This window comes from Neolamprologus brichardi, chromosome 1, assembly GCF_056152115.1.
Source record: "Neolamprologus brichardi isolate AB-2024 chromosome 1, ASM5615211v1, whole genome shotgun sequence".
Classification (NCBI taxonomy): domain Eukaryota; kingdom Metazoa; phylum Chordata; class Actinopteri; order Cichliformes; family Cichlidae; genus Neolamprologus; species Neolamprologus brichardi.
This window is the reverse complement of record NC_142104.1, coordinates 16,093,625-16,114,047: the sequence shown is the minus strand read 5'-3', so window position 1 is coordinate 16,114,047 and position 20,423 is coordinate 16,093,625. Positions and strand designations below refer to the sequence as shown.

The following is a 20,423-nucleotide window of genomic DNA, read 5'->3' as shown; positions in this document are numbered from 1 at the left end:
TTGCTCCGAGCACTACTGCACTTAAATGTCAGGGCTGATGAGCCCGCCACACCCACCTGACACATCAGCTCAGTGCCTGCTAAAAGCTTTTATGGTGTGCCTGGTGGTTGATATAAATTAAAGAGTTTTCCTTCTTCTTTTTCAGGGATTATGGCTCTAAAGGGACAACTTCAAGTAAGCAGTGGAAAGAGAGCAAAAGGATGGACTATGATTGGTTGCCATCTAGTGGCTTTAACTCTGGCTTGCTGCTGCTGCACCATGAAGGTTTAAAATGTTGGGTTTAGTAGATTTCACTCCTAAAAAAGGCAGGTAATAAGAGATTTCCTCTACCCTTCACAGGCAAGTTGGTGTCAAACATTTTTCTCAGTATTTGTAGATATTAGGAAATTCATTCATTTATTAATGACTGGAAACATTATTTCTTTTGGTGTGACCCTTCTTATTAAATATAAAACTACACTGACTTCACAGCAATTAAATGGAACAGGACCTTTTGTTTATGTTATGAAAATATAGATTTATTTTTACAAGCCAAATCCTTATTAGGCAATGGCTGATTGATTGCATGCAGGTTAATGTCATCGATCACGTTACTGGGAGCGCTTCTGTCACAAGTCAGAATAACAAATCAAACCTGCTCTTCATACACTTCAATGTCATTTTCCATTCTTTTCCTTTATTTGTAAAACTTTGGCATTCTGGCCAATATCTTCAACAATTGGCAGGGTATAGACAGTATGTACACAGCAATGAATGCACAACACAATGTAATATGTACAGTCCCAATATATTTGCTAAAAAATATATCGGTCTTCCTGGTTGCTGACAGTTGTACAACCAAGCCTGCTGATACAACATACTGTTGGTTTTGCACAACAGTACGTACAGTCTAAATTAATAAACAATATATACAACATTACTTTTACGGTTGTACAACACACATACTCATACTGCATACTTATTCATCAGTTTGCCAGCCACACCTTTTGCCGTTGTGCAGTGCAACAAAACCCACAGTTTTTGAACTGGCAAACAAAACTGTGTCCAGAATGTATTGTTTCTACTACAGTGCTCATTTCTTGCACATCTCAAAACGTTTTACCTCTGATCAGCAAGTATGTTTCTAACTTGTGGAGCATTATAATCTACATTGCTACGGCTTAACTGTACAACACAAAGTGCTACTAGTATCTGCAAAAAACCCTGTTCTATCATACCTCGTCTTTATGAGTGAACATCTCATTAGATAAAATTAGGGCAGCAGCATTAGACAGTATATACAAAAATCTGACACAGTGATTCTCCAATGTTTTGGCTTTCAGATACTAATGGCAAACATAAGCCTACTGATAAACACATTTGAGCACATGCAAATTGATGAATTATGCTGGACGTTGTCTAAAATGTATAGACTGCAGAGTGTGCCATGTTTCTTTTAAAGACTACTCAGTGAATCAAAGGCTGTGGAAGACAATTATGCAAGAAACATGTTGATCACATTTTCTACCAATAAGACTAAATGGCATTGCTATAGGTTCTGTAAATAGTCACAGTCTTCCTGTGCATTTTGAAATTTGAGCATAGCTGTTCAGTATCTCAGTAGCTGTATATTCCAGAGGAGCAGAACAGAAGAGACATGGGTAAAGTGGAGATGATGTTACTCCAGTTGAATGACGACTTGCTGAGGACTAAAGTCTCCCAACAAGTGTTGCTCCACCTCAGACATGAACAACACCGTATGAAAGCAGCTGAATCTGGCAAAAAAAAAAAAAAAAAAAACTGGTACAGAAAGGTGCCAGTGGCACTGGCCTCTGGTGTTTTTAATTGTAGTATACCTCAGCCATACAATATATATATATTTACGCTAGGTTGTTTTGTTCTGCTGGTGCTCGAGTGCAACATCCAGTGGTTCTTAATGTAGATGGCATTTTTAAATAAATAATTCCCTTTGGTAGGATATTTACATTTTTAACAGGCATGAGTCTGAGGATTGGAGTAAAATAGGCTAATCTAAGAGAGATGCTGTGTGTATAAGTTATGACTTTAGAACAAGAAATGCTATGCTTTTGTTGACATACAAAAATATATAAACCATACTGCTACTTTTATGTTTGTGGCACTGAATACTCCTTTTTTCAGTCTACTGTTTCTTACTTTGAACTGCAGCCGTTCCTGCAAATATACAGTAATTCAAGGCAGATAAGAGTTTGTCTTTGTGTATTGTAAGACAGCCTTGCCACTTATATGACCAAGGAAGGGTACGTTAGAAGCAATTGATTTAATAAAATGTCTGTATGTTTGAACTGAAAATTCTCTTTTCAAAATTAAGAATAATTTCTTTTAAGATCTATTATTTGACTTCCTCAAGCCACTCAGTTTCACAGTTTCCAATGAAGGTGCATGTGATGAATTTTATATCAGTGCATCAAGCTGTTAAAATTGAAACAATTCACCGAGTGACTTGACGCTAATCCTGGTGCCAGTACAAGTGGGCGTCTATATTGTCGTGTTATAGTTTATTAGATGTGATTTGTGCTTTTTAGAATGCAGGTTTACGGTTAAAAGCTAAAATTATATTTGTGCTGCATTCAAATGGTTGAGGCTATTCCTTTCCCTTAGGATCTGAAGTGACTTTTGGACTCTCAAGTTTCTTCATCCCTCTCCGCTGAGCAAGGCCAGAAGACTGAACAGGCTCCAGGACAGGGGCAGGAGCACAGCGCCTCAGAGCAGAATAGGTGGCAGATAGAGCCCCCTAGTGGAATAAAAGTAGAATGCATTGTATTGGATCAGTGTTTGTGTAATTCAGGTGACACCTTTACTATCAAAAGAGCCATTTTAAAGCAATTCTTGACCAGACAATCTATTTGATGGTTACCCATTTAATTATATTAGACATACCAGTAAATCAGCACCACTACTGGTAAAAATGAAGCGTTTTATAAGCTGAATTCATCTATCCAAATACATCTGATACTTTCAGGTACAATTTAAGTGTTTTTTTTTCCCAGATACTTTTTAAGACTACTCTGCATTAAACATCGAAGATGAACCAAACTTCTGTTGTAAGGTAGAATTTCAGTGGGACTTCCTGGTTAAATAAAATGTTAATGTTTCTTTTACAGTGACCTGATATAGGTAGCAGCCTTACAAACTCAAAACATTAATAGCATAAAATGTAAGAGCTACAGTATAAAAATACCCACCCCAAAAAACTATAAACATCCACTTTTCTTTGAGGGTCTCCTTAGAAGATTTTAGATTGAACAATAGATATATAAGTGATTTTTCTATCTATATTAGCACGATACAGGGGATAATATGCTTATCTCTATAGTAATCTGTATTCGTAATTACATACAATACAAAGGGTCTGACCTTGACAATGAGTGGATCTTGTCTGGTGAGACATTTGTCAGAGAGCTGGTCTCTCTCAACAATCCAGGGGTGACGAAGAACCTGAAAAGCATCACAGTGAAACTGATATCAGCTGTGAATGTATATAATGTATATAACGTGGTAACACCACAACTATGATACATCTGTAGTATTGCGAACAGTGTAGGTATATAGTCAAACACATGATATACTGTCGTGGTTTGAACGTCAGGCTCAGTGCACATGTGTACATCTGGGCTAAAGGAAATGATATGTATGTAAAATTTCAGTTTGTATACACTTTTGTAATCTATTGCTTTGTCTAAATTAACAAAATTCATATCTATAGCATATTCATTATATCATGATGGAAAAAAAACTGTCAAGGTGGGACCTGCACTATACTAAGAGCACAATATGCCATATGACAGGCCAGTTTATGTTATGGACTAATGGTACCTGTGGGGCAGTCAGACGCTGGTGGGGGTCCACATGGAGCATCTTAACCACGATATCCTGTTAAACAAATGGGGACATGAACAGTTAATATATTTGTTCTGCACTGATACTACGATGCTAGAGGCAAACATTTCCATTTTATGCAAATCAGAAAGCATTAAGATGTTTGAACCTTGGCTGCTTCTGACACCAGCTCCCAGTTTCCTCCTGTGATAATGAATTTCCCACAGCCGATCTGAGCCAGAATCTCCTCTGCTGTGTCCTCGGGACTGCTGGCAAATGGGCTGAAACTGACCAACAACAATGCCCACTTACAGAAAGCAATTCAGTCTAATAAAAAATGCATGACTCCAGAAAACCATGACCTCTGATTTGAGACATTTTCTCTTATTGTCTCACTGTTATTTCACCGTGGGGGGGGGGTATTTAGACATCCTGTTTATTGCTGTTGCGGGAGTCTTTGAAGAAAATCGCAACATTGCATACAGTTTACACCTGAACTGTATCACAACCTGTGAGTGTGAGTTGTATTAAGACCTTATAAACTCACCCAGCTATCATAGTGTAGAGCAGGATCCCCAGGCTCCAGATGTCACAGGCTGCATCATAACCCTGTTTCCTCAAAATCTGCACATGTACAAAGAAAGCAAAGAAAACCACTCACAGATATCTGTTAAATAATTTGTATAAGTGATACTGAGATGCATTTTGTAATGACTGCTGATGTACCTCAGGAGCCATGAACGTAGCTGTGTAACAGGGAGTCATCAGCAAACCATTTTCAGCTCTGAGCTGTTTGGCAAAACCAAAGTCGCATATCCTGATGCATTCTGGGAGTCCATTGTCATCTGCATAGCGGATGTTGCTGGGTTTCAAGTCTCGATGTACAACCTGGAAAAAATAATAACAAGTCACCATTAAGCCTTAATAATGTACATACATATAAATGTACTACATGGACATTGCCATTGAAGCTCCCAGCACACAGCTTTTGTGCTGATGTTAATGACCTCTGAAGTTATGGAGCTTTGGCAATGTATATGCACTGTGTTATGACACTGGGACTGAATCCCCACCCCCACCCCACCCCCCCCACCGAATTCAAAGATTGATTTTTAAGCCCTCCTTACCCCCTGTGAGTGTAAATATTCCACAGTTTTGGTCAGAGCGCAGATGATGTCTGATGCATCTCTCTCAGTAAAATTTGTGTGCGTCAGAGCTTTGTCCAGCAACTCGTCCCCTCTCAGTAACTCCTGAACCAGATACACACACTGGCCATCGTCAAACACCTATAGGTAAAGGTGAATGCAGAAGACAGATACAAACAAATATATTTTAAAAAAAGAAAAAATGCTTAGGAAAAATTACATGCAAATTAAAAATCACGATTCTGCAGGCTCATGTGCTGTACTTACATCTTTCAGGGTAATAATATTTGGATGCTGTCCATATCTTAACAGAATCTCAATCTCTTCTGACGGATCTCTCCTTGCTCTGTCAATAATCTGACATAAATGTGCACAGCATATTAGCATTATGGATCACCAGTGATTTGTAAACATACCTAAAAAATATGTTGTGGTTTTATTATATATTCCCAAGCTGAACTTCTCACAATAACTAACTCTGAGTTACAGCTCAGGAAGCATGCAAGTTTTGTCCAGTTTGACTACATTTTTATTTTAATATTAATATATTAATTAATATATTTAATAGCAGCACCAAATAGTCATTTTACAAGCTAACAAATAGCCCTGTTTACATTCAACACCATCATAGTAAAGAATATTACTGCTGAGGCTCTAAAAGCAAAGAGTAAATCAATAGTGTATTTAAATAAATTGCAGTTCAGGTTAAGTGTCCCCTACCTTCACACAATACTCCACTGAAGTAATTCTGTGCAGACATCTTTTGCAGACAGAGGTTCCCGTGTGTCCGATTTCTTCTTTCAGATCATAAACATCACCGAAGGCCAGATCACCACAGAGATGCTATGGAGAAAACACATAATCAGGTGCACAAACACTACAACATTACACTTAATGCACATATTAGAGTCACATGTTAAATGACTTATGTAGTTGCTGACAGGGAATTTGTTTGAGGTAATGTTTGGAAAGGTCAGAAACCTAAATACATAAACTGTGTGCTAGTCTGTGATTTAATTAGATGTAGGGTTATACCTGTGCGATGGGGTTGATGTTCAGCTCTTGAGGAGTGGCCGCTACTGTAGCAACACTGGACTCCTGAGTTTGGTTAGTTGCAACGAAGCTAAAACCACGAAACAACTGGTGTGTGTTCGCGCTGGGAGGGATGCCTGGAGAATCTGGATATCCCAAGACACATTGAACCAAACGTCTGCAGAGTGCTTGACAGTGTTTTAGAAATATTAAAGTTTAGTAAGAACGATTGAGCAGTATGGTAGTTTTCTTTTTTTTTCTGTTCCTCATTGAACCCAGTCGCCTATAACCTATACATTAATTCTCTATTTGCATGCTTTAGTTACCAGTAGGTGTTCTGGAGGTGAACTCAGGGTCAAAATGGAAAGTGTCTTCAGGTCTGCCAACGGTTGGTTTGAAAGGAGGCCTCACTTCCTTCTTGTACAGCTTCTATGAATGAGGAAAACAAAAACGAGAAATAGGAATACTGTTACACCAGCAGCTGAATTCAACACAAATGATTGTTTGCGTGTTTGGGGGGGAAAAAAAAATATTATTTCAGTCAGATCTGATAAAAAAATGGCCCACAAGTTTGCTGAGTTTGCACACAAATAAGACAAATAAGTAAAATTTATTTATTTAAACACGGAAAAATAGTTGCCCAAAGTACTATACTGAACAATTAAAAGTTGTAAAATATTTTTTAATATTAAAAATTAAAACAATTTTTTTAAAAAGAGAACAACAATCAGTTTAAGAGCATTTTCTATGAATAAGTCTGCCCTGCACCAGTTCATCACTGTAACCATTAAACATCCCAGTTTAGCCTACACTTACAGTCAAGTATAAACTTTGATTGACACAGACTTTTCTTTTAATATATTTTCAGAATTGGAAATATCCAGACAATATATGTACAGATCCAATATCCAATTAAAAAATATAAAATGATTTAGGACAACTTTATTTTGTCATATTATAATATGACTTGCTAAGGAGTCCTTACCTTAGAAAATAATCTCTCATCTTCCTGTTTTTTCTTATACCTTTCTCTGTCTGGAGTGATATTATCCCACTTTATCATTTTTTCCTCACTGGGTACAGCCACTGTACCATTAGCTAGCAGACAGACACTGTCCAAAACTGTAGCACTTGTTACACCATCCATTCATTCATTCATTCATTCATTCATCCATTCATTCAACTCTTCTGCTTATTCTCATTGAATGCTGCACGGATAAGATCTTGGAGAGGCTTACAGCTGCTGTGAATACTCAGAATAACATCTCTGAGCGCAAATTGGATTACATCTTGGGGAGGCTCACTGTGGTCGTGAGTTCTCAGAATCGGCTCTTTGAGCACAAGAATGACAACATCACAGAGCGCAAGTTTGATAACATTATGGAGAAGCTCACGGCTCTCCAACGGGAGATTGAGAGACCAGTGTTGGACAACTTTGAAATTCATATGAGCTGTTCGCACTAAAGTAAAAAGCACCATCACTTCATGCGGATACCCTTTCGGCTCCAGTTGCGGTCGCAAGGATGGAGCCAAACAAAAACACCCTGATAACGACTGTATTTAGACTGTTCCTTTCCATTCCATGCAAGGCTACCTGGGTTGGCTGGAAGACTGTTTACTTAGCCTAGCAGGGCGAAGGACACTGTCTCAGCTGAACTCTGGACACGCACACACTTTCATATACACTGATATGCACACACTCATCCCCCCTCCCTTTCCAAACGCCTTCGATGCTTGTTCCCTCCTGGGAATACGGCGGGTCTGAGCCCGTGCTGGAATGGTAGCGCTGGGCAGGATGGATGCTGTGTTTGCTTCGGATTACTCCTCACCCCCCACCCGACCCTGTGGCTTGTCAGGTGTTCCATAATGTTGTGCTGTGGACATTTATGTGCTCTTTTGTGCAGAGGAGTTTTTTTGTTTCCTGTTCTCATGCTGTCCTCCCAGGAGCCCAGCATGAGTAGAGGTCTCTTTTTTTCCTCTTGTACTTTCCCATTGTAGTGTATATTTCAGTATTTTTTTTCTGTAACGCTACCGATCTCCGACCTGTATCTCCATGTGATGTCTCTGTTGTGTGTGTAAGGTCGGGGGGGGGGGGGGGGGGGGGGGGGGGGGGGGTCCTATTTCACTGCAGGGCAACCTGCACGTGGCGAATAAAGCCTTGATTGATTTATTGATCCTTGTCAGAGTTGTGGGGGAGTCTATCGCAGGGCTAACACAGTGAGACAGACAACCATTCACACTCACATGGGCAACTTCAAATCATCCATTACCCCAATAATTGCATTCTTTGGAGTGTGGGAGAAAACCAGAGAGAACCCACGGAAACATAAGGAGAACATGTAAACTCCACACAGAGAAGCCCCACCCAGATGGTGAAGCTGAACTCAGGCAACAGTGCTAACCACCACGCAACCATCCATCATACAATATATTTTGTTCTTCACTGACTGTCATATTCAATTATTCATTAACCAAAGGAAAAAAAAAAAAAAGGAAAAAAAAGTAGAGCAAATTAGAATGTGACAGAATACAACAAAGTCCTTCTAGAAGCAAGTGCTACAACTTGGCACCTATCTTGAAACACCTCACAGGACTTCTGAATAAATGTGAATATCCACTAATGGGAAAAAATTCTAAAAAAAATAATATGAAGTAAAGACTGGTGGCTGGTTGTATAGCTATCATACAGCAGCAGAAAGGCACATGCTGTAATACTGAGTATTGCCTGCAGATGTCACCATTGCAGTGCCCATTAAAGGGAACAATCTTTCTGGGTTCCTATTACTAGCATACATGGAAAGTAACCAACAGAGACTATTAGAAATTGGGAAGTGTTGATGCATTTGAGTATTTGGTTTTCATTTGATAGTGTTGAGAAAATGAGGCTACAAATCTTTACCATTTCAAAGATCAAGACATTAAAGAAAAGGTTCTGATGAATGATGTGGAATCATTCTGCCTGATAAAGTACAGTGATTTAATTAGCATAGTGCAGAATAGAGCATAAGCCTCTTACTGACAGTTGTCACATCAAGCCAGCAACACCATGTGTAAATGGGAGCATGTTGTGTAGAAGTGAGCAGGTAGTAATGTAGTGAGGAGGGCAGCAATGGGAACCCGCGGTGAGGGCAGAGATTAGCGAGCATGTAAAGCCGATGATAGTGGATTCTGATAGAAATAAGAGCGCCATAATTCACAAAAGCAGATAAATGAGAGTCCCAAGCCTTCCAAACATCTGTGATTAAAAAGGAAGGGTGCTTTAAGAGATCAGAGCAGATATTTATAGGGAGGATGATTACAATCAATAAAACAAATGAGTCTATGATTGCTTTGCTGAGATTTCTGCTTTTAAAACTGATTTAAAGGAGAGAGAAAAACCAAATCCCCTTTTATGGCAGTCAGCAGGCTTGGTGGTGTGTAACCAGCATGAATATGTGTCACTTTTTTAAAGTAATGCTGGATGAATGGAATGGGAATGAAATAGCCCTATCAGAAATGCAATCTTCAAATTTATAAAAATGACATGAGTATTTTTTTCTGCTTCTGTTGACAAATGTTTCAGTCCACAAATAGTGTAGGAGGGCTTTGTTTTCTAACATGCAATAAGCACAGCTTGCATTTTGAAGAACGCCAAGGGGACAAATTGTTTTTCACTGTACATCCAAAGGAGCTGAGGTCTCAAGGTTAGATAAAGATAGTTAGGATAATGACTTTAGTGAAAACATTTGCACATCAGCCAACTTTCTGAGACAAAGGCTATTACAGATAAGAAGATTAGTTGCAAAAAAAAGTTAGGCAAGATGGACAGAAAAGGAAGTTAGGGGTTTTGCTGCTAACCAACATCACATGAGCATGTTAAAGTGCCGTGACTGTGGACAACTCTTGAGGAAGTGAAGGAGGAGTTGTCTTGACAAGGCATACCAAGTAAACCTGATCCATGTGATGCTGATTTCAAGTTTAACTCAGGTCAATAATCTCATTACTGCACTTTAAAACTACAACAGCAGTGTAGTTGATGCAGTAAGAAATTATTGTTATTCATAAATGTGGGAAAGACAATGGCTATAAGACAATAACAGTATAATACAAGTTTATAGTACCCAAATATCTATATCGCAGAATACTCTTAATAAATTATGCTTACATTCCAGTCTATTGATGCAAAGAAGCGATGCCTTTTTATTTCTTCTACTCCATCTGGTCCTGCACCTATAAGTAACACAGATTAAGAGAATCAGAATCAATCGCAATGCCTTTTATTGTCATTAAATCATAAGATGCAATAAAACTGAAATGCTACATCCTCATGTACCTCCAAAATAAAATCAATTCACACAATTCAACAATCATTCACACAGTAAAACAAACCCTTTCAGTTGAAGATAATAAATAATTATGAATATGAAGGAGTAAAAAGTAAAAATAAATAAATAAATCCACCATGCCATGGTGCATTTAAAAAATTGTTCTTTAATCTATTTATCCTTTATTTTGGTGGAAATGTAACATTTACCACAGGGAAACAGGTCAAACAGCTGTTTCCAGGGCGACGACGGCCCTTAGTGATTTTTTTAAGGCTCTTGAGAGCTATCTCACTCTTGCATTTAAATCACTGTTAAAATGATCATGAAGGAATTTAGCAGGTGAATTTCTTGTAAACCATGAATGGACAAAGTATCATTTCTAATGTTATATGTGGTACATTTGTAATATGAATAGATTTTTTTTTACCAAATTAAAATCAATTTTGACTTTTACTTTAGATTGCTAATGCAACTACTGGACACATTATTAGGTACACCTTGTTAGTGTACCTACCTAGAATTTTCTTAATGCTTCACACTACAGACTCAACAAGGTGATGGAAACATTCCTCAGAGATTTAGATAGGATCACACAATTGCTCTAAATCTCCCATCCCACCACATCCCAAAAGTGCTCTATTGGATTGAAATCTGGTGATTATAGAGGCCATTTGAGTACAGTGAACTCATTGTCATGTTCAAGAAACCACTTTTTTATTATCGGAGCTTTGCGACACGACACAGAAGCAGCCATCAGAAGATGGGTACACTATAAAGGGATAAAGGGATGTACATGGTCATTAATAATATTTAGGTAAATGTGATATGTTGATACTAAGGGGTCAAAATGTACCAAGAAAATATGCCCCACACTATTACACCATCATAAGCAGCCTTAACCCTCCTACAAGGCAGGATGGACCCATGCTTTCATGTGTAAACAAATTTCTGACCCTGTCATCTAAATGTTGCAGCAGAAACTGATACTCATAAGACCTGGAAACTTTTTTCTTCCAGGCTTCTGTTGTCCAGTTGGGTGAGCCTGTGTGAAGCGTATCCTCAGTTTCCTGTTCTAGCTGACAGGAGCAGCATGAGGTGTGGTCTTCTGCTGCTGCAGCCGGTGTGGTACAATGTATTGTTTATTCATTCATGCTCTTCTACATCAACAGGGAATTTTTGCTCAGAGAGCTGCCACTCACTAAACATGTGGGAAAATCCCAGTAGATCAGAACAGTTTCTGAAATATACAGATCAGCCCATTTGACACCAACAACCCTTCTACAGTCAAAGTCACTTAGCTCACCTTTCACCCCATTCTAATGCCAGATTTGAACTTCAGCAGGTTATCCTGACCATGTCTACATGCCAAACATGTGACATGTGATGCAATTTGCTGCTGAATTTCTAAAATATTTGCCCAAATGAGGTGCTGATTAGGTGTACCTATTACAAGAGACCAGAGAGTGTGTAACTCCTGCAAAATAAGAAGTGACTTCAAAAGTTATCCAAATGGACACAAACTGCTGATGTTTAAGTTTCTAAATTTATTCTAAAAACACATTTAATTGTCATTGTTCAAGGTTTTTATACATACCAAGTCGATTAGCAGGATTTCTCTTGAAGAGCGCTCTTAATAAACTCTGCACTTCAGGACTGAGGAACTGTGGCATTCCCAGCTTAGCCCTGAACACACAAGCCAAGAAACAGGTTTATGCATGTTTATGTCTGCTGACAGTTTATTTTTATGTTCATTCAGGTATAGTGGATCTCTTGAGGTTAATAATTGCAGATTTATATAAGCAGCTTATCCTATAAAGCAACCCTCAGAAATCAAAGATACAATATAGATAATTGAAATGTAGTTGGAAAATGGGAAACAGATAAGAATTTTTAAACATTACATCCTGTAAAAGATGTGAAGGTTCAATAAAATAGCAACAATAATTAGTCTTACTTTAGAATAAGTGCCATTGTTTCTTTCCGATCTTTTCCTTGAAAGGGTAATGATCCCGTCAACATTTCAAACTGGAAAACACAACAAAACAACTGTCAAAACACGTCCGCCCAATAATGGAAGCTGTGGAGGTGGATTATCTCATTAGCATGCTTGCTTCAAATTTTATTAGTCATTTGACTTCCACTGCAAACGGGCCAAATCAGAAACAAAGCGGTTGAAATTAACGCATAATACCATGACCTAAATCACATTTAACTGGAAAAGGCTGAGAGGCATAAAATAAAGATATACACTGGTTAACACTGTAACAAACCTAACCTACTGTGCACCCTGATAATAAACTTTGCCACACCCAATGGTATTTGCCCACATTAAAGATTGGATTACAATGTGAAGTCATTTTCAGTAATCTCTTTTACTTTTCAATATCTCTACAGCATATTGGGAAATATTTGGCTATTTATTTGTTTATTTTAATATCAGTACATTCCTGACACCAGACAAGGGCAGACAGGGTTGACATCTTCCCCTGGTGACCTAATGTAGCTGCCAGCTGTCAGTGAATGTTTAACCTCTCAGTATTAGTAAAGTAAGCCACCAGGCTAGCAAAACAAGCAGCATCCAGCAGATGCACGTTTGCTGAAAATAATGGGACCTAATCTGCCAGATGCAGTAATTAAAGTTGTTTTACTGCCAGAGGAAAGCCAAACAAAGAAATCAGTGCACTGGCATATTACCTAAGAACTGAGTTTGCAGTTAATTCATTATTAGATAAAAAAAAATACAAGCTAGAAGAGTGACTACATGCTCGGAGGGAAAATTAGTCATGCATGTCAGAAGTGTAGAGAGACTATCAAAGTAAAAGACTTACCATAAGCACGCCAAATGACCACCAGTCAGCGCTTTGTGTATGACCTCTCCTGTTTACAACCTCTGGAGCCATGTACTCTATTGTTCCACAGAAGGAATAAGCCCTTTTATCATGGTCAATAGCTTCCTTACTCAAGCCAAAGTCTGGATAGTGAGACAAAGACAAACGGGGATTATAGTCAAAAGACAAATACAGACAGAAAAGCAGAGAATTACAGTTTTCAGTCAGATGTACTGACCTGTAATCTTAATATGTCCTTCTTCATCCAGAAGAATGCTTAAGAGGGAGAAGAGAACTTTAAAATCAGCATCGAAATAGTTTTTCTAAAATGCATAAAAGGGATGTTTATGAGCTAGTACTTTTCAGGCTTGAGATCCCTGTAGATGATCCCCAGACTGTGTAAATGGTCCAAGGCCAAAGCCAGCTCTGCAAGGTAAAACTTCACATCCTCTTCTGTGAACATTACCTAGTACAAATGAACAAATGTATTAAATATAATGTGCAAAAAAGAAAAGTAAAGGGAAACTGGTCTGTTATTGATTCGCATATTTGTTTTTGAGCTCTCTCTTATGAAATTCCCTTTTCACCAGAGCCAACCAAACTATGGCACATTGTCTCAATATGTGTGCCTCCTTTAAAGTACAAAAAAATGACTGTCTTTGATCTCTTTCACAGGCGAATGATGGGAGTTATACAAACACCTTCCCATAACAAACAGTGAGCAGTGGATTATGATTTGAACCAGGAAGCCTACCTCCTTGGACAGACGAGTAAAAAGGTCTCCTCCTCGGAGGAAATCCAGGATCAGGTAGAGCTTCCCTTCTGTCTGGAAGGCTACACAAATACATAAGTACATGCACAAACAGAAATGCAAGTTAAACACGTCTTGAGGCTTTAATTGCTGTATTGAGGACTATAAAGTATTCTATTATTTTGTGCACAGTGTGCACATTTATCTGCAGTTGTGTATAGATACAAATAAGGGCAGACGACAATGACTTTTCCCTCATTTTTGAACATGTATGCAATGAAAAAAATGACTTGTGAAATGTCACCTTGTCTTTGTGTAACAGATCAAAATGACTAATTAGCCAACTGCTCTGCTGAAGTCCCCCAACAGCACACAGCCCCATTTAAACAGACACTAGCTGTTGATTTAGAACTACAGGGACGAGGAATATAGACCAACTCAAAAAAGTTTTTTTATTTATTAAACAAATAATGACTTACCCAACACAATTTTTCTATGCTCATTTCTGGTTCCACACCTTTATTCCTTAACTCTATTAAAGTAGCTTTGCACGATTCATAGTTCAACAGTATCCTTATTTGCCCTGTACTGGGCTTTACTACTAACCCTCGGTTCATCTACTGTCTGAAATAAGCCGTTTCAGCTTTCTTTCCCCTACTTAAACTCAATTTTCCCTTTAAGTGGATGCTATTTGGAAAACAGCACACAACCAAGAAAAGAAAAAAAAACTCTGAAATAGAGCATTTAGGGCAATCTGAGTTTTTGCCTTATTACTTGTATATGCTGACCTGATTACTTCAAATCTTAGGCCATGTTTAATGGCCAAACATTCACTATTAACACTATATATCATTCTACATGTATAATTAAAATTTATTCCAACACATACATGCTGAAAAAGCACAAGTAATCCATACTCACCATAGTGAAGTTTAACTATAAATGGGTGGTTCACTTCTGCCAGTATATCTCTTTCCATCTTCGATCGCACACGATCCCGAACTGAGTAGGAGATAGAAGGCAGTCTTTTTAATGAAGCTTCAGCCAGTTCATTCTGTAAAATGTCACAAGTCTAATAACACGAGTACGTGTTATGTAGGATAAGAATGCATTTCCTTGAAATTAAGGTAAATTAAATCCAGTGTAGCTGGTTTATAGTGCAATGAAAACCACAATAACAGTGTTATTGCAACATCTGTCTGCTTGACAAGATGACAGTGTAACTCTTTAGATTCCAGAGGTGCAGGTTAAGAGGATTAAGGCTTGTACAAAGTCACTAAATCAGCACATGACATCTGAACCTGCTTTTACAGTGCACCCCTGTTTACAATAATCTCGGCTGACGCAAAACAGTTTATCTGAATCAAAAGTACAAACTAACCTCTTTTACCCAAAATCCCCTTGAATGTAGGGCACTGTGAGAACTTGGGCAATGATATATCTATTGCTCCTCTACTAAACCAATAATAATTTTAACAAATGACCATGACTCAGATCCGATCCTCTGTGGAGCTGTGCTTGTTTTGTTTCTTTCTTTAAATATAGCCGATAACAAGAACATGATACAAAAGGGCTTTGTTTGAAAGAAACATTTTTTTAAATTATTATTACTATTTGAAATGATGCCAATGGGGCAATATGCCAAGTGTAGTTGCACTAAATCACCTTTTAGCGTTGCCTTCTTCAGGACCTTCATGGCATATAGCTGTCCTCTGTCCACTCCTCTTATTTTTCTAACCAGAAACACCTGCAATGATAATTACCATAAACATCACATTTTGTGCAACTGTTCTTTCGTAGTGACGTTTCTGAAACAAAAGAAAAAAACAAACTTGTCATTTATATTTCACAACATTTAAAAAATGCTATATTCACCCTTAATTTGTAGGTTACCAAGCTGGAGCAAGTTACCGTCACGTTACATAAAAAAGCCACATCAATGTGGTTTCGGTGCAACAGAGACAACAGCTACGATTTAAACAAGGTCTGCAATAATTTAGCAGACATATAGCAAGCTATGTAAACATGCTGTCTAAGCCACACTGTGACATGACCTTTTGTCCATGCCTGCAGCCTTGGAAACGGCAGCCACATGCCAACATCTGCTGATGTTTCATGTAAGGCCCATTCCGACCTCTAATCTACAGTAACATTAACAAATCAGTGGGCCTTTACTAATTTAAATAAACTTGGTGATCTGTGAAACCGTTGTCAAGGCAGCTAATCTACAGATAATTAGAACTAGATGGCTTATCATTAGCAGATGATTGGCTGGTAAAGTATAATCAGCTGCGGCACTGAAATCAGACACGCACTGTGCCAAAAGGTAAGTGGACATCTCCTGGCTCATTTGAATCTAGTTTTTTAGAGTTAAGCAGGACCATGATTCTAAGTGGACTGAATAATAGTGCACTTCTTTTTTACAGTTGCATTTTAAGAAATGCTCACCTCTTTTCAATAGCATAAAGCAAGTACAAAAAAAAAAACATGATTTCTTGAGTTTGTGTGAAAAGCTTTGACCAATCTGCACAGACCTCTCACTTCAACTGAATCCAACACCTTTGGGAGGACTTGCAGCACTGACTGCGAGGCAGACCATATTGCACCACATCACTGTCTGACCTTAACGTTCTGGTGTCTGAGCAGGAGCAAATTCCTGCAGTGTGGTTTCAGGCTATCTCGGAAATACTTCCCACAGGACTGGAGGCAATTATAGCAGCATATTAATGCTGATGGTTTCTGGATGAAGTGCTCAACAGTCACACGAATGTGCACTTACTTTTGGGCATCATCAAGTGAGAAGTCCACATATTCTAATAAAACCGTAGCCTCAGAGGTGACCTTCTAGACCTTTTAAGGTTATTTATGTTTTTTTATCCGGTATTGTCAACACTGATATTTTCCGTAAGGTCAGTGTCCCATCACTTTTATCAGATTAAAGCCTTAAAGCTGCAGTAAGTAAATGGTTGCACATCGTACCTTTCCATAGGATCCCTGTCCCAGCACTTTAAGCAGTTGGAACTGTGAAGGGTCTGCTTTCTCACAGCCCTCCTTAACATGGTGGCTGATGTCAAACTCCTTAAGTACACTGTCATCCTGATGAAAGAAAAGATAGAAGTCATTATTTGTGGATTAGGGTTAAGGTGAGATTTGAACGAGTTAATAAATTACACTTTACAACATATGAGCAATGATTAAATTGTGTCCCTATAACCTCAATGTGCATTTAAAAAGGCCGTCAATGTAATAATTACTCATTAAATCCATACCTAAAGATAGATAGTCATCTACAAGCCATTATATTGCTATCAAGATATTGGCTGAGGTCACTGGAAATCATGCACAGTGTAAGCTGCCTTTTTCAGCCTATTCCGTCTGCTTAATGAAGTGAATGACCAACTTTCAACAAGAGGCAAGGCTTAGACTGGATATTGTGACAATATGATATACACTGCAACTTCTTTTATACTGTAATTCTGTACAAAACACTATCAGGACTTGGTAAACATGGGTAATGGTTATAAATCCATTCTTCTAGCCTCCACTTGTTTGATGAAACCTGTTAGATAAACTTCATTTTTAGTATATGATAAGATTCTGTCTGTCCTGAAGAATCACTTGGCTGAGGTATTTTCATACCCTTTTATGCATTTAATGCAGCTTGTAATCAGCTACTAACCCATCCTCGTGGAATAGTTTGATAAGAGAAAGAAATTCATCCCTCGATCTGGGAGCCAGAGTGACTGAACGTTCACGTGAGGCTGAAAATAATCACATGGTCTCATTTCTCCAGTGACGGCAAGTCTTTTGATGCCATCTCCCTCCTACAGTTCCCCTTAAACCAGAAACATCCACCAAAGCAAGTCATGAAAATAAATACAGCCTTCAAATGTTATTGTCGTTACAGCAAGGATAAAACAGCTGGTTTCTCCAAAGTATTTTCCTAACTATCAGGAATTCAGAGGTAATTGCAGTCTGATTTTCCAGATTGATGTACCATCAAGAAAGCAACATAGGAAAGGTTCTCATCTTGATAGTACAATAATGACTAATACGAACTATGCCATACCAGTGTAGACAGTGGAAGTCTAAAAGCCATACAATTACTGACATAAGTGAATAGCAAGAATGTAGATCTATAACCCACAACACACGTACAATAGATTCAAGGAAGATGAAGGAAAGAAGATCTCTTCCAGTTTGAAGATGAAATGTGCAAAATAGGTTATATTTAAGGGCCATTTTGTAGATTTTACTGTTTAAAACTGAATTGAATTATAAATGGGTGACTAAAATATCAGTTTGCATTATATAGTATTTTTGCATGTTGATGCACTTCGATCAAATCAATCAATGGGCTAATTCACACACAAAAATATAAAGTCCAACTTATTGTAATGGGATTTTTCACCAGTCACTTTGAGGTAATTGAAGGCCTGGCTTCAACTGTAACATGCTGGAAAGTTTCAACTCATACTGAGCAGACTGCACTCTTCTTTTCTTTAATTGCTGGTTTATTCCTTAAACAAGGTCGCCTGAGTAATTTCCACCCACTCCTGATGGAGCATCAGAGCATCCCATTCCAGGGACAGGCGACTAGACAGGTAAACAAACTCAAGCAGGCAGGCATTTGCTAAAATAAAACAATCACGTTAACGGTAGCCTGTAAAGATGATTCATCAGCATTCCTTTACAAAGAAAATGAGGGATAAGGTGAGGTTTTGCTCCATTAATATCCAAAACATTCAGGTAGATCTGCAACAAAAGACTCACTGCCTCTCTCTGCCCTGCTGCTTTGTTTGGGCTATAAATAAACCTCCACTGCTGAGGCTGACCGCTGAATCAATCTGTCTGTATCCATTTATCTATCAACCTGCCTGCCTTGTTGCTTGTTTGCCCGTTAGCATTTCTGTCTGACTATATTTCCATACAACTTCTCTCTCTCTCTCTGTGTGTCCGTCACAGCACAGTGACTCCCTTCGTGTTCCTCTATTTTCTAGCTTCCACACGGCCAAAGAAAGCAGCAGCAGCTGTAGAACGACGCAGTAGTGACTCCTGAAACACTCCAAAACAAACCAAATAACATACATTTTTCCACAATCATTCCCATGTGTACACGGACTGTTCACACACACACACACACACACGCAGTCCACTGTCTGCTGCACATGTGAGCTGTTGTCTGGACTGTTACATTCCCACAAACGCACATGGTGCAAATGTGATGCAGCACCCCTCACAGCAAACACGGATCCACGCATATTTGCATTTGTGTCCAACTGATCTGCTAAGGCCACTCACCTCCACCTGGCAGAACCCAGCGGTGTTTTTGTTTCTTGCCGCCTTGTTCTTCAGGTAAATAGAAAACCATCTCCTCACCGTGAATTTTCGCGTGCTGGTATCCATGGCAACGAGCAGATTTCTCTCTCCCCTCCTTTATGTATCTATCCCATAATGATAATCATGTCCCCTGCCGGGGGTCCTAGGGTAGAAATTGATCTTTTATTGGTTTGTTTATTTGTCTCGCAGCTTCATCACTGGTCCATCCTCAATGCGGTCCTCGCTCTTTAGGTTTCCCATCATTCGCATGCGCCTCTCGTCCCTCCGGTGGCTTCTCAGACGGTCCCGTGTCCCTTAGCTGCAGTGGACACCGGCGAGCACGCAGACAGAGTTGTGACAGAGGCTTAAAGCTACGCAGGCAGACAGCGGGATGATGAACGGGACCTGTGCTGCTGGGCTTGGGGTTGCCTTGTGTTTTGCATCAGGCTCTCTGCATGAGGCTGCAGGGAGAGGTGACGAATAAATCTGTTCCGCTGAATCAGGTGGTGCGTGTGTGTGTGTGAGCTCCCTCTTCACATCTCTGCCCGTGCATGTGTTTATTCATCCCCTGCTCCCTACCTCCCTCTCTCTCTCTGCAGACCAAGGGATTGTCACCAGTCACATTGTGTGCCACCCCTCCCTCTCTTATTCTCGCCCCTGCTCCTGGCCCTCACCTCCCTCTTCGTTTCTCCCAACAGCATACAGCAACAGCTGGTGAGGTCACATGGTTGTAACCCAGCTACCTCTCCGTCTCCCTCTTCTCCTGTCCCTTCTTTTTTTGTGTGTGGCATCCAATTCCACACACACAGGCAATGAAAAAAAAAGACAAAATAACATGGGCTACAGTGTAGGCTGCATACCAGTAGATGGGAAAAGAGTGGCTAAGATCCAGTCACATCGCATCAGAGTAACAGTGTTCAATAAAATCCCGAGGGCAGCCGTAATCAATGTTGGGATCAATAATGATGAGCAACAAGGACAACAATCACAGAAAGTACAGAGGGATCTGGTTGATCAGTGGGTGTCTGTGTGTGTAGGTACTTGGATCTGTCACATCAGCAGCTTTGCAGAACTGCAGTGTTACATAACAAGAGAGAGAGCAAAGGGGAGGGAGATGGAAATACAGACCAAACTGAGAGGGAGGTAAGGGGTAAATGAGGACTGCGTTCTACCTAGGTCAAGTGTCCATGGCTGACCAAGGCTTAAT

General features: G+C 39.2%; 1 protein-coding gene across 2 annotated transcripts; it reads right to left on the bottom strand.

Moving 5' to 3' along the window:
* Positions 1-660: 660 nt before the first annotated feature.
* rps6ka2 (ribosomal protein S6 kinase, polypeptide 2) lies at positions 661-19,866 on the bottom strand. Of its 2 annotated transcripts, none has more exons than XM_006779978.2 (22): positions 19,199-19,866; positions 16,877-16,993; positions 15,563-15,644; positions 14,819-14,899; positions 13,901-13,980; positions 13,506-13,612; positions 13,385-13,422; positions 13,147-13,289; positions 12,273-12,343; positions 11,913-12,001; positions 10,159-10,223; positions 6,341-6,443; positions 6,018-6,202; positions 5,703-5,825; positions 5,250-5,339; positions 4,965-5,123; positions 4,564-4,725; positions 4,385-4,461; positions 4,007-4,124; positions 3,835-3,891; positions 3,376-3,456; positions 661-2,752 (listed from the first exon to the last, which is right to left on the bottom strand). In XM_006779978.2, the coding sequence occupies exons 1-22, from the start codon at positions 19,301-19,303 to the stop codon at positions 2,603-2,605; spliced, it is 2,283 nt and encodes a 760-aa protein (XP_006780041.1). In that variant the 5' UTR covers positions 19,304-19,866; the 3' UTR covers positions 661-2,602. The 2 variants fall into 2 exon arrangements, with proteins under 2 accessions (XP_006780041.1, XP_006780042.1); XM_006779979.2 differs by having other exon boundaries at positions 6,018-6,160.
* Positions 19,867-20,423: the final 557 nt, after the last annotated feature.

What these genes read in the sequence shown, in the direction of transcription:
- rps6ka2 (XM_006779978.2), bottom strand. Translation starts at nt 19,303, where the DNA reads ATGGATACCAGCACGCGAAAATTCACGGTGAGGAGATGGTTTTCTATT. An exon ending in TTACTCGTCTGTCCAAGGAG is followed by an intron (nt 13,613 to 13,900) that starts GTAGGCTTCCTG and finishes CATTTGTACTAG; the next exon opens with GTAATGTTCACAGAAGAGGA. An exon ending in ATATTATTACCCTGAAAGAT is followed by an intron (nt 5,124 to 5,249) that starts GTAAGTACAGCA and finishes CTTTACCTATAG; the next exon opens with GTGTTTGACGATGGCCAGTG.